This window comes from the organism of the source record quoted next, unplaced genomic scaffold (assembly GCF_019419815.1).
Source record: "Pyrus x bretschneideri cultivar Hongxiangsu unplaced genomic scaffold, Pyrus_bretschneideri_v1 Contig22, whole genome shotgun sequence".
Classification (NCBI taxonomy): Eukaryota; Viridiplantae; Streptophyta; class Magnoliopsida; order Rosales; family Rosaceae; genus Pyrus; species Pyrus x bretschneideri.
In genome coordinates this window covers 2,386,690-2,400,117 of record NW_025999524.1, presented here as the reverse complement: position 1 = coordinate 2,400,117, position 13,428 = coordinate 2,386,690, and the positions used below count along the sequence as shown (strand labels likewise).

Here is a 13,428-nt window from a genome sequence, read left to right as displayed (position 1 = left end):
TAAAATGAAAAACATATACCTGAACCCTAGTGCGGTTCGATCCCTACCAATCATTATACCTGATAACTAAGTAACCAATTAACACTAAAAAAAATTAAATAAATTCCAGGGCGGCAAACCGTAAAGAATGACAACTGGGCAACTGAACCGAACCGGGAATTCCCTCTTTAGGACGCAACGCGCAAAACCAAAAGGTCGTTCGTTTTTCCCCGATACCAACATCTGCGACGACCGACAGAGAGATCGAGAGGGCGACACTTTGATCACTGCCCTCTCCGTCTCCGATCAAACACCCTCTCATTTTTCATATTTTACACTTTTACATTTGAATGTAATTGTTCATTGCGTTTCAGTTAAGAAACCAAACAAGGACATCCTTGTTGTTGTCAAATTACCTGCGAAAATTCCTATGATTCTCGGTCCCCTTTCATGCGACGATTGAATACCCGTAAAGGGGTCAATTCGAAGCCTGCCGACGACGACTACGACGGCAATATGGATCCGGTTAAGCTCCAAATCCGACCCATCAACCGATCCAATCTCTTCTCCCGGAGCCCCAAGCACAACCCCAGATCGAGCCTCTTAATCTTCGCCTCGGTCGCCATCGCACTCGCTCTCACAGCATGCTACTTTCTCGTTTCCGCGCGAGATTCAAGAAATTTTGGTACGAAACGGTACGGGATTGTCATCGACGGTGGGAGTACGGGCAGCCGGATCCACGTTTTCGGGTACGGAGACAATGGCGGTAATGGCGCCGTGTTTGATTTTGGAAAGGACGGGTTGGCATCGATGCGGGTCAATCCTGGGCTCTCGGCGTACGCAGAGGATCCAGAATCGGCAGGCGGGTCGTTGCGGGAGCTCGTGGAGTTTGGGAAGGGGAGGGTTCCGAAAGAGCACTGGGCGGAAACGGAGATTAGGCTTATGGCTACGGCGGGGCTCCGATTGCTTGATTTGGGTGTTCAGAATCGGATTCTGAATTCTTGTAGGAAGGTGCTTCGGAGTTCTGGGTTTAAGTTTCGTGACGAGTGGGCTTCCGTCATTACAGGTACTGTTAATTGGGAATTTATGGTGGTTTTGTTATTAATTGCAATACAAATGAAGTGAAATGAATAAGCTTTGAAGTTAAATTTAGTGGCATTGTGCGAAACAAGCCGATTTCGGATGCTAGGAAAGATTATTTGCAATGATGTTCTTAGTTAGTTGTATGGTAACTTCAAGTTCGTAGTTTTTTATTTTCGGAGTTAGTCTTGAAATTCGTATTGCTGAAAATTCTGGTTGGTGTAGGATCTGATGAAGGATTATATGCTTGGGTTGTTGCAAACCACGCGCTTGGGACTCTGGGTGGTGATCCAATGCAGACAACTGGGATAATTGAACTTGGTGGAGCTTCTGCTCAGGTTAGGTGGCTTCTATCTGTTATTCGGGAATTAGTGTTGTATTGGGAAATATGATTAGGTATCTCTTCATCCACAAGCACTAAAAAGTTTAGGTCTTTTCACTTAATAGTCTTTGATAATAGTACATTTTAGAGAAAAACGCTTCAAGTCCAATGCTTTTAGAGGAAAATCCGGCTGACGATGAATGGGTGAATGACAACAAAGGAATTTCGCAAGTAAGAATTAGTTAGAAAAATGACAAGTGGCTAGCTGAGTTGTTTTTTAACTCTAGTTAATCTCTTGAAGTGTTTTTTCTAACTTACTGAAAAAAGTAACGGAGAAAAGAGTTGGGAGAGTTAGGCATGGTTCAAGCAGTTGGGAATTTGGAGTTTTTAATTTTTGGTTGTTTGTCTGATAATGTTCAGTGCAATTTTATTATAGGTGACATTTGTTTCAAGTGAGCCAGTGCCTCCCGAGTTCTCTCGTGCTGTTAAATTTGGAAATGTCTCTTACAATCTCTACAGTCACAGCTTTCTTCATTTCGGCCAGGTATTTATTTAGTTCTATTAACTCTGTTTAAAGTTGCCAGCCAAATGGAAGCTTGAAACTTTAATTTTCCTTAAGGCGTTACTTTATGGTTTGAAGTTTAGAAGTAATTTGGTTTTGCAGAATGTTGCATATGACTCATTGAAAGAGGGTATTGTTTCAGGAAACTTCGACTCAGGTAAAAATACAAGCTTTGCTTTCTGCACTGATTATATGAATGCCTTGAACCTGGAGTTATTTGACTTACTGAATTCCAATATATTCTTGTGAGTCCGGCATCCTTGAACTTGATACGTCTTTAGACACAGAGTGTCTTTGCCTGTCTTGATAGGATCTGTCTATATTTGAAGGCAATGGATTTGTGCTGGTTCACATTTGTTTGTGCTGAATTCTACAATTGATGGTTCATAAATTCTTAAAACAAAATTTTGCACTTTTGAATTATACTTGTGTCTAATGTTTAATAATAGCACAACGGTTATATGAACTGCCAACTTCCTTTTTTCTGCTATTCATATACTAGGAATTTGACTTGACTAGACTGTTTGCTAGTATGGAGCATATTTATGCAGTTCATACTCCTCCTTTCGCACGGTTATTTTGATACAATTTTTATGTCTTTATGTAAAGATCGTTTGAATTCATCATTGTAATCTGATTCAGTTGTTGATTCCTTCCTTTGATCAAATGAATATTCGGCATACTTGTTTAAGTCTCACATTTAGAACAGGATATTTTTTCTGGATTTCTTACATCCTTTTCTCATTAATACAGCTGCCGGGTCACTTCAGGAAAGAATGTCATCAGATCCTTGCACTCCTAAGGGCTACTCACAAAAGATGCAGTCTTCGAAGCTTTCTCCAAGTTCTTTGGTTGGGAAGAATAGACATTTATCTGCTCTACAATCAAGGGGTAACTACTCTGAGTGCAGATCTGCTGCAAAAATTATGCTGCAGAAAGGAAAAGGTTTTAGATACTCTTCTTCAATCTTCAGTGTATTAATACATTTGCATGCCACATTTTGTATTTACTGTCTTTTAACAATGATTATCTCTTTACCTGTGATCAGAGAAATGCTCCTATCAACATTGCGATATAGGATCAACTTTCATTCCTAAGCTTCGGGGAAAGATTTTGGCTACAGAAAATTTTTTCTATACATCCAAGGTTTTTGCTTCTCAATTCTCTATTTTTCATCAGTTTCTTCTTGGTACTACTGTTCTTACCATTAGTTTGTAGTATCGAGCAAGAAGTATACCTTTCATCATGTTAATAACTTAGACAGTGTACTTCGATGCATTCAATTATGTTTCTTATACTCTTTTTTTTTTTTGCCACAACTTGCTTAGTTTTTTGGTTTGGCCCCAAAAGCATTTCTTTCGGATTTGATGATGGCTGGACAACAATTCTGTGGAGAAGATTGGTCAAAAATAAAGAAGAGATGGCCAACACTTGATGAAGAAGCTTTGCTGCACTATTGCTTCTCTTCAGCATATGCAGTGGCCCTACTTCATGATAGTCTTGGACTTGCTTTGGATGATGAAAGGTGTTACTCGTTTTACTTCAGAATTTTATATTGTGTTGGATGAGAATGCGAATCTGTATCTTATTGTTTGTCGCTTTTTTTTTAATTACCAGGATTGGGTTTGCAAATCAGGTGGGAAGTATTCCGCTCGATTGGGCTCTGGGAGCTTTCATCTTGCAAAGTACATCTGATTTGGACGTAGGGCACTCTGGTTGGCTTACCACCATAATTGGTGATGGATCTCCCACATTGCTATCAATAATTTTCATCTTTTCAATATTGATGTTTACAGTGTGGTCTCTGTCAAAGTGGAGGAAGCCACAGCTGAAGACAATTTACGATCTGGAGAAAGGGCGGTATATAGTCACTCGTGTTAGTAAATGTTGATAGCGTCATCTAGAGGAATGCACATGCTGTGTAGATTCGGATTGAAAGAGTGGTGCGATGTGCCAAACCCGATTCACTTGAGCAGCCTCGGCTTCTTGCCCAAGGCCCACACTCTCGAGGTTACCAACTGGAAATGAGACTCTAGTGTATCTATCTACACAGAAGTTAGAGGTAACTTATTTGTGCCGGAGCTAGGCTTAGATCCCCATTTTGTATTCGGAGGAAGCCCGATACCTCCTATTTGTTATACCATATGAGCTCTCATTGCCCCCCAAATGCCATAGAGAAGGTTAGGATAAAAGGAATGGGGGCATGTTGGTTTTGGAGAGAGATGTAGAAAGCTGTATTGTTGTATGATAATGTGGTAATGCACTTGATTTATTCGTCACTATTGTTATTCTCGTTCGGATTAATGAAAGAATTTCCGGCTCTCTCGGGCCGTTTGTATCGACTGAAAGCCTCTTGTAATGTATATGTTCAGTGAAAATTGTAGTTGTTGATGTCATGAGATCCCTTCATTTGAAGGCTGAAGTCGATCGGAGCTTTTGTTTCAAAGTTTACGGAAATGAACTTTCACATTTTCGCTCGAAACTAAGAAACCGGGTAGAGTATGACCTACATGTTAAATGTCCGGCTCTTAAAGAGAACCACCGCTAGACTAGAAGTTAGTTGGTCACAAAAGGGTAGCGTCCCTGAAGGTCCAGATTTTGCGGACTTGTAGTTTGGTTTGAAAGGATCTTTGGAGTCTTGACTCTTGGTTCTTGTCCCTTGGCCGTTGCTCTAGGGCAAAACCAACCCTACCATTTTTGTTTGACCAAGTGTATATTTTGAGCTGCTGTATATTTTGTGTGACAAAAAGAAGAACATCTAGAAGCAATTAATATTTTTAATTAACCTTTTTGTAGGGAAATTAATAGTCACTTCACAATTTGATGTGTGCTTTATCCTACCTAATTAATTAACACTGATCCAAACCTAGCTTCACTAGCACGTTACGCCCCCAATTTTGGATAATTAAAGCAAAGTCAGGAAAATTTAAGACCATGATTTTGAAAGCCAAACAAAGGTGGCAATTTTCCATTGACGGATTGGAGCTGCGTAGGCTTGAGGGTTGGTTCAAAAGTTGGATTTAAGTACTAAATTTGAAACCTAATTACTCTCACAAATTTGTAAAAGTAACCAACTTAGAGGGATGTTAATGATTTGTAGGCTTACCCAACCAATTGTCTGTTTGACACTGTTTTTAAGGGGGCTAAAATCGTATTATTACAATTAAAGGCATTCTGACAACGTTTAATAGAAAAAATCCAAAGTGTTTTTGGGTTGCAGTGCTTTCCGATAAATCGTTTAACTTCTTCGAAAAGCACTTCAAATTCTAATAAAAATTTCCACAATTTTTTTTTTTTACTAAAATCACTTGTAGAAAAATCGATGCAATTAGTAAAAACACTTTTTACATAAGTATTCCCAACTAAGCGCTATTTGTTGACCACCTAACATTATTCTTTATAACATTTAGCCATTTGAGGGTGTTCGAGCAGTGGCGTAGCAATTAAGGGACTACAATGGTCCTTGGCCTATGTTGCCCTTTTTTATTGTTGCGCTGCATATTAGTCTAATACTTTTAAAATTTAAATGTATTCTTAATCTAAACTTTTTTTTGTTTCAGGCACTAGATTAAATTGAGGGTATTGCATATCATTCTAATATTGTTTTGTTAGCTTAATCTAAACTCTTTACCCTCAAATTTTTTTTTCAAATCATTTTGACCCATTATTTATTAAATTGAGGGTATTTTTGTTATTTTGATCCTTATTTAGCAGAGATTTTTCACTGAACGACCAAAATGATTGACGGTAGACAAACTTAGGGATCACTTCTATTAATCAAAATGAAGAGTTATGACAATCTCAGAGACCATTTTGAGTTAAAATGCCTCCCCTTATTTGTTAAATTTGAGTTCGCATAAAGCCATCAAAGCAACAATATCTTTGTGAATGGTTGAAGGGTAATACTCACAAGATTGATAAATTGCATAGAATTGAATATTTTCTCCATTCAGATGTTCCTCCTTCGGGTTGGTATAAGCTTCATGTTGATGGTTGCAAGAAGGGAAATAATAATTCTATTGGAGCAAGTGGTGTTTTAAGAGATTCTGATGGCAAATGAATTTATGCCAAGAATTGCTTTCAAGACCGTGGCAATGCAAACTTCGACACGTCTACGGAGAAAAGAACTTTGTGACAGACAATTTAGTGACCTATAGTCTTGATTTAGATTTAAATAATTTTTATTTTAATACTTCTTTTTATTCGGTTAGTTTTATTTGTGATGAAAAAGAAACAACAGTAATTAGCCGACGGGGAAGAATCTGATGACGAGGATGACAAAGCAATTTCATTTGTCCGAATGAAATGTGGTTTTATATAAATTTCGGACGTGCACAGCGGAACCGGTCGTTTTACGCGGCAACGTAAAATCAGAATGACGAAAATACCCTTATGGTCGTTCGGTGAAGTCGAGGACAAGACACCCAGCACTATATATAGCAGTTTGGCTAAAAGCAAATCGGACACTGGTATTTTCGGCAAATCCAAATTAACAGCCAACAGACGGAGACGACCCCAATTAGAAAATTAACGACATTCTCTCTCTCTCTCTTCCCTGGTTATCTTAACGCGCTTTCGATTTCTTCTCCAATTCGGAGGTAAGATTTTTTTCTCCCGAAGTCGGAAAGCTCCGATCCGCTGTGTCAATCCAGCGCGATCCCGGGTTTTCTAGGGCTTTAATTTGACCCAAAATTCGATTCTTTTGGTTCGTAATTTGTGTTGGCTCAATTCGGTTAGGTTCGTTTTTTCTGTGCAATCGGCAATGAGCGACCACCTAGTTTTGTACGTTGACCGTCTCCTTCGGCCCATGGCAGCGCAGCCGCCTTCCGAGCCTGCTGCTGAGGCCGGTTATGTGCCGAGCCGGCTGGACCGGAGGCGGAGCGGGATGCTGCCGGGCCGTCTTCGAGTTTGTCAGCGGAGGAGGCGGATGAGGACGAACCGCTGATTCAGACGGCGGAGTGCCGCATTTGCCAGGATGAGGATAACATTAGCAATTTGGAATCTCCTTGCGCCTGCTGTGGCAGCCTCAAGGTATAAATTTGCCGTCTTTGTATGGAATTTGGATTTTTTAATTGAAATTGGTGCGGATTTGAATTCATTTGTGTCGTTGTAGGGCATGTTTTCGAATTTGTAAATTACTGTTTAGTTTTCGGGACGGAGAGAGTATCATGGAATGTCCCCAAATGAAAGTATGAGCATTTCGACATCGATGGGAGAGTTTTCTAGCTAGTTTTTTTTTTTTTTAGTTTGTGGAATCCATTAAGTCAATAGGACATGCTGTCTCACATAGTCACATTTCGTGTTGAAATGACCGGTCCTGCCCCTCCTTGTTCGCGCATTTTTCATCATTGATGTTATTGACAAATTGTTGCAATCCATAATTTTGATTTGTAAAGCATATGTTGTTTTCATGAGCTAGTGCCTAATAATCTATATTCTTGTCTTCTTATTTTCGGTTTCTTGTTTGTCTGATCGCATTGTGCGTGGTGAAGTTTAATTTACATACGTCTATCATGTGGGTCTCCAATTGATTTCTCACTGTTTTTCTAATTTATTTTTCAGTATGCTCATAGAAAATGCGTTCAGCATTGGTGCAATGAGAAAGGAGATATAACTTGTGAAATTTGTCATCAGGTATGCCTCTTGAATTTTCTGTACCTATTTTTGGTGCTAATCTTATGTTGCACATAAGTTTATATGTTTCATTTTCTGACTGCCTTGTTACTTGAATTTTCATTTGTTGAAAAGTGAAGTCTTAATTTTCTTTTAGAATCCTCAGCCTGCACTGCATCATAAGGAATTAAAATCTAGTAATGGGTGGATGACAGTTGAATTTACGTGGTGACACGGTAAGGGGGGAGATGGCCCTTGACCTTTTCCTAAATGATGTGATACAATGGGGACATCTTTACCTATAAAAATTAGATTTGAGCGGGTAAATCGAAGTCATTTGTGTACATATCAATTTTAGATCTCTCGTACGCATTGTTTTTATTGTATCCATTTAACACTATATAGATAGCTTACATTGCCTTCCGAGTTTGGAATGGTATATTCTGTTTTGTATAAGCACTTCGGGATTAAATTAGATGGAGAAATAATTTGGATTGTTATTCGCATCTTATCTATTTTAAAATTTTGAAGTCCTTCCAAGCAATCTTAAATTGCATTTTGTCCTAATTGGTGGTCTTTTGCATTATGAACAGCCTTACCAACCTGGCTATACTGCACCTCCTCGTCTGCCATCTGATGAAACTACTATTGAATTTGGGTGAGTCAAATTTTCTTATGTTTTTGTTCATGTTTTACCCAAGTGTTTGTGTGATTTCTCTTGATTATTTTGATAACTGTGCTACTTGGTTTGGTATTGCTGTGCTTTGAAAAAAAACTGCTTTTGCTGTGCTGTGAGAATAAGCTCATTTTTTATGCTTCACGTTTTCAGCTTTTTTTCATCTAAAACTGTGAAAATAAGCTGTTTTTAAGTGTTTACCAAACACCTTTTTGAGCTCAGCTTTTTTTGATACCCACTTTTTATAAAAGCACCCCAGTACCAAACCAGTACTTAATACTGCTGTCATGTTTATGAATAAAACTGTTTAAAAGGCAATATGGAGGCCTTACAGAATTATAGTTATCTTACTTATCTATGGCTATGGATGTTTCTTGCAGTGGTGCCTGGACACTTTCTGGTACTCCCTTGAGTTTGGATGATCCACGCATTTTGTCAATTGCTGAGGCAGAACGTCAGTTTATGGATACTGAGTATGATGATTATTCTTCAACTAGTAGTGGAGCTCCATTCTTCCGTTCAGCGGCCTTAATTGTAAGACGAATAATTTTCCAAACTTACCAAGAAGACATTTAATTTTTTTCTCATATTCTTATTCCTCATGTATGATAAATAGCTTTGGTTTTTTATCTTGCAGTTAATGGGCCTTCTAATCTTGCGGCATGCAATGAGAGTCTCAGATTCTGACTCCGACTCTGGGGATGACTCATCTGCTATTTTCTCTGTAAGTGGATTTGAACTTGCATTTTCTATCAACGGGTCTGCTGGTGCTACATTTTTGAATGAATATGAGATACAGTTCATTGAGGCTGATAAACTGGTTGGTGCTTTCGCAGCTTTTCTTGCTTAGAGCGGCTGGCTTTCTTTTGCCCTGCTATATTATGGCTTGGGCGATCAGTATCTTGCAGCGTCGACAGCAAAGACAGGTTAGCATTAGGTTCAGTTCTATTTTCAAATGTTAATTCTTACCCATCGTTGGTTTTTTTTTTTTTTTTCCGACTCTACTCTTTCCGTGTTGGACTTATTTAGCTACATAATAATCACTTGGTATATTCGAAAGTAATGTCGTAAAGATAGAGTCTGAGATTTGAAAACTAACATGATACATAGATTTTGTGCTTATTTCTATCGCTCCTTACTGTTCTCATTTGTAATATGGCTAAAACAGGAGGCCGCAGCAATGGCAGCAACCCAAGTTGCTTTTGTTCTTCAATCCGGGCAACATAGGGGTGTACAATTTGCGGTAGCACCAGGACCCAATGGAAGTCCACATCAAGAAACTGCCTAATTCACGAAGCCAAGAAAACGCCAGAGAGTTTTCCGTGCCATGGTGAGGGTGGTTCAGCGGAAAGTAGTTAACAATAAATGAAAATGTTTACATTTGTCAGAAATATGCAATGGAACAAAAAAAAGTGCAAAACAATAGAGAACAGAGAAGACTACAGCAGTGAGAGTTCTGTATAATTGCTTGTTGAAGGGGCTTTGTCGTGCAAGTCTTGGTTCGTTCCATCTTTGGTTGTCCTGTATTTCATGTATATGTACATTAATTTCGTCCGACCAGAGAAAACTGTTGATTTGGTTCTCCAACTTGTTGGGTAGCTCGAAGCAGTTGGTTGTTCGGCTTGAATATCTTTCCTGAGCTGTATATTGTTATATTGTTTTTTGTTGTCACTTTCCAATGTTTCAGCACTTCTTTTTGTTCTCAACAAATTCACGACACAAATCTTCATTTTCTTCCATAAAAAATGCTCAGGATGTTACTTAGAAAGGTGGAAACTCAGAGCAAATTACCGATAATACGATGAGGTACCTTAAAGTTCTATAGAACCTTGAGCTAAAGAATTCGATAAATGAACTAGAAAATGACTAGATACTATATCTTTGAGCAAACTTTATGATGTCATTTGAAATTACTTTGTAGTGTATTAGTAGAGTTAGTAGTAACTTTGTAATGCTTTAGTAATTTATTGATCTTTTTGTTGTGCATCTTAAACAATTATGTTTAAAGTATTTTAAAGCTCCTCGTCCAGACATAGAATTGAAGAATTTGAAAAGGAAAAAAAAAATTGTTTTATAAAATGGTTAAAATTTGCTAGAAAAATTGAATCATTAGACGTGTAATTTAGTACTATCAACACATGTAAGATTTAGAAGTTGACATCCATTTCTTACTTTCACATGCATTAAATTTAGTGCGTTATCCTTACGAGAAACATATAAGGCATAAGAGTCTAAATAACTAATTAGATGATCTAAACCCCTAGATTTGGAAGTGATCCCAATTGAGTTTCTACAAAGCGATGGATGGATGGTAGCCTTGGAGCTTTTGTGATTCATGTTCGAAGTGGTCTTGTGTTTTAAAGGGATCCTGGACAAGGGCGGATCCACCTTGGGGTAAGGTGGGTCAGCTGACCCTCCTAAGTTCAAAAATCTTTCATGGAAGAGTTGGGTGTTATCCTACGAAAATCTGAGATGCCCTTGAAAGTTGACCTCCAACAATTGCTCAACAAATTGCCTATGTGGACACTGACAGGGTAGCTGCTAGCTATGCCTTAGTATGTGCTATGGGCATTTGACGATAGACTCACTCGGCATATGTTAGCATCTATCGGCGTGCTTGCTCCTAAGCTATCGACATCAGTCAACATGATCGCTCGGAAGCTGTTGGCATCTGTCAACAAGCATGCAATATGACTTGGTATATGACCTCAGGCTGACCGAGACTCGATGACATACCAATTTGCATGTTACTTTCGTCCAAAAAATTTTGGATTCTGCGCACGATATTCTTACTGACCCTCTAAATAATATTTCTTGGATCCGCCACTAATCCTAGACCCGGTTGGATTCAAGAGGATTATAAAGGATTTGTACATTGGTAATAAACAAGGCAAAGCATTAAGCATACATCTATATTCTCTGTCACACTGGTATGAATTATATGATGGTGAATCGTAATCCAGGAAGAATGATCGTAAAGTACATAAAGCAAAGCAAGCATCTCTCTTTGGGATATAGTTTTAGGGTTTTAGATATTCTCTTTGTAGTTCCCTACTTTGTTTTTTGCTATTAAATACTATATGGGCTTATCAAGAATTTTAAACCTCCTAATTAAATCATTAATTGCCACAAATTTGGGTGTCAATGGTAACTTGTAATCTCTTATGTGAAAATTATTTGGATTTCCAACTTCTTATACGTCTATTAATACATATGAATTCGTAATCTAATATCTAGAAATCAAGAATCATATCAGTTAGGAAGTAGTTTATCTCATACTCATTTCTTCTTTTGTTTTCAAAATTCACAACTTTCCTCGTTCCAAGTAAGTAAACATTGTCATGAGTCATATACATAGTTTTAACTTAGCTTTAAAAAAAAACATCAAACACAAGGAAAATAATCATTAACTTGAACACATGAAATTTGAAGGAGAAGGAAATAAAGAAGGCAAAAATACCATTGGCATATATCCTTTGCTTTATCTTCTTTAACTTGCTTTGGCACTCTTTGTTTTGGTGGCTTATGAATGCTGTCATTGTATCGAGACCGTTCTGGTGGAAGGTTTAAACTTTCATGGGACCAGTTCTCCGGTTTTAAACATGTTATTAGAAAGCCATAACTTTAAGACCAACCTCGAGAATCTACAAAAGCCCGCCCTATACGAAATATATTAACTCTTTTTCTTTAATTTTAATCTTAGTTTTTGCTTTTAATTATTGCTCTTAACATGATGGGATCCACCAGATTAGTAAGAATAATGTTTTTCATGCTTTACAAATCTAATCTAAGTGCATAATTAGTTAACTGATTTAGTGTTACCTTAGCAACGTAGTACGTACGTAGCCGTACAACAATCCAAAGAAGCAAAAGGTCCTACTCACACCATTTATCTTTTTCCTACTTTGGCAAAAGCATTTGTGGAGTTGCCGATATAAGTTTTCTACGTAAACATTGATTCTGTTTCGAGAATCTGGGATTAGGTATTGTGAAATTCTCATCTACCATTTACTAGTGCGTAAGCAACTGTTTTTAGAATTTCTTGATATGTAAAAAAATTCTTGACGTCCTGCATGCCTTTAAAACATAAATGGTATAATGGTATTAAAGAAAAATCCATTTTCAAGCAACGTCAAGGCGAAAGATGCAACAAATGCAATCTCAAAATTACTTACAAAGTACAAAGTTTCTGATTGTATTAATAGTCTCTCTTTCCAAATTGAGTGATCTAAGTTCTAACTTTGATTGGCAAGTAGTAGTTAATCTCGCTTAATCTTCTACACATTTAGTAAAGTACCTGAAACACAATATTGGTGTTCAAATTGGATTTATCATTGTATGTATGTGTGTGTGTGTGTGTGTATATATGTATATGCATGGTTTGGTGATAGGAAATCTACCAAGGGAGATTCTAAAAACCTTATGGAGAAAAAAAAATGGACCAGAAAGCTACAACTCAGTTAGGTCTCTTTTCACTTTCATTGGTGGATAAAAAGCAGAGAATCAGCACATTAACAAAAACATTCAAGCCCAGATTTTATTTGACCAGTTGCCATTCATCTTAAGGCTACATGTCACCCACATTTGATAAAGCACAAGAATTTATGCTTTAGGATGTTCCAACTTGCATGTAAAACTTTGTTAATTATATATAGCATATCAGAGTTGATTAAATCTCATTAGTTATAAAGAAAAGGTGGTCTAAATTACAAAATTGAAATGGGTCCTTACTTTCCTAAAAATGAGACTCTCCATGAATTCTCTGACACCTCATTTTTTTGTACAATATTTTATAATATTAACACAAGAATTGATATTAAAACGTAAGATGACAAATAGCTCATAAAAAGTTTCACTTTAAGAAAATTCTCTTATCATTTCTGAAGGAAAAAAAAAATTTGAAGAGGAGTAGTTATTGAGCAAAGTAAAGCATAAAGAAAACACATTTAGCACAAGAACCCAAATATGACAGTGTACAGTGTTGTTTTTGTTGCATTGGGAAGGGAGCTTGGAATTCTAAAGTTTCAGGGGAGAGGGGAGATCTTAGAAATCCTAAAGCAAGTGTTCGTTTCTTTACATGCAATGCATGGCTTGCTTCTGCTTGCGACTGTAGCATCCGCTAGGTTTACTGTGCTGTCTGCCCAGTCATACATTCCTATTAGAAAAACAAAGCCCTCCTTTTCTTAGCGGGAAAGG

The 13,428-nt window shown here is 37.6% G+C and overlaps 1 protein-coding gene and 1 pseudogene across 2 annotated transcripts; both read left to right on the top strand.

The window, feature by feature from the left end:
• The first annotated feature begins 128 nt into the window (after window positions 1–128).
• LOC125477676 (probable apyrase 6) lies at window positions 129–4,283 on the top strand. Of its 2 annotated transcripts, XM_048585072.1 has the most exons (9): window positions 129–1,045; window positions 1,285–1,397; window positions 1,818–1,925; window positions 2,046–2,100; window positions 2,697–2,888; window positions 2,992–3,089; window positions 3,272–3,468; window positions 3,561–3,645; window positions 3,740–4,283. In XM_048585072.1, exons 1-9 carry the CDS (start codon window positions 430–432, stop codon window positions 3,773–3,775), a joined length of 1,500 nt encoding a protein of 499 aa, XP_048441029.1. In that variant the 5' UTR covers window positions 129–429; the 3' UTR covers window positions 3,776–4,283. The 2 variants fall into 2 exon arrangements, with proteins under 2 accessions (XP_048441029.1, XP_048441028.1); XM_048585071.1 differs by having other exon boundaries at window positions 131–1,045; window positions 3,561–4,283.
• A 2,128-nt stretch (window positions 4,284–6,411) lies between these two features.
• On the top strand, window positions 6,412–9,903 carry LOC125477878 (annotated as a pseudogene).
• The last annotated feature ends 3,525 nt before the right edge of the window (window positions 9,904–13,428 follow it).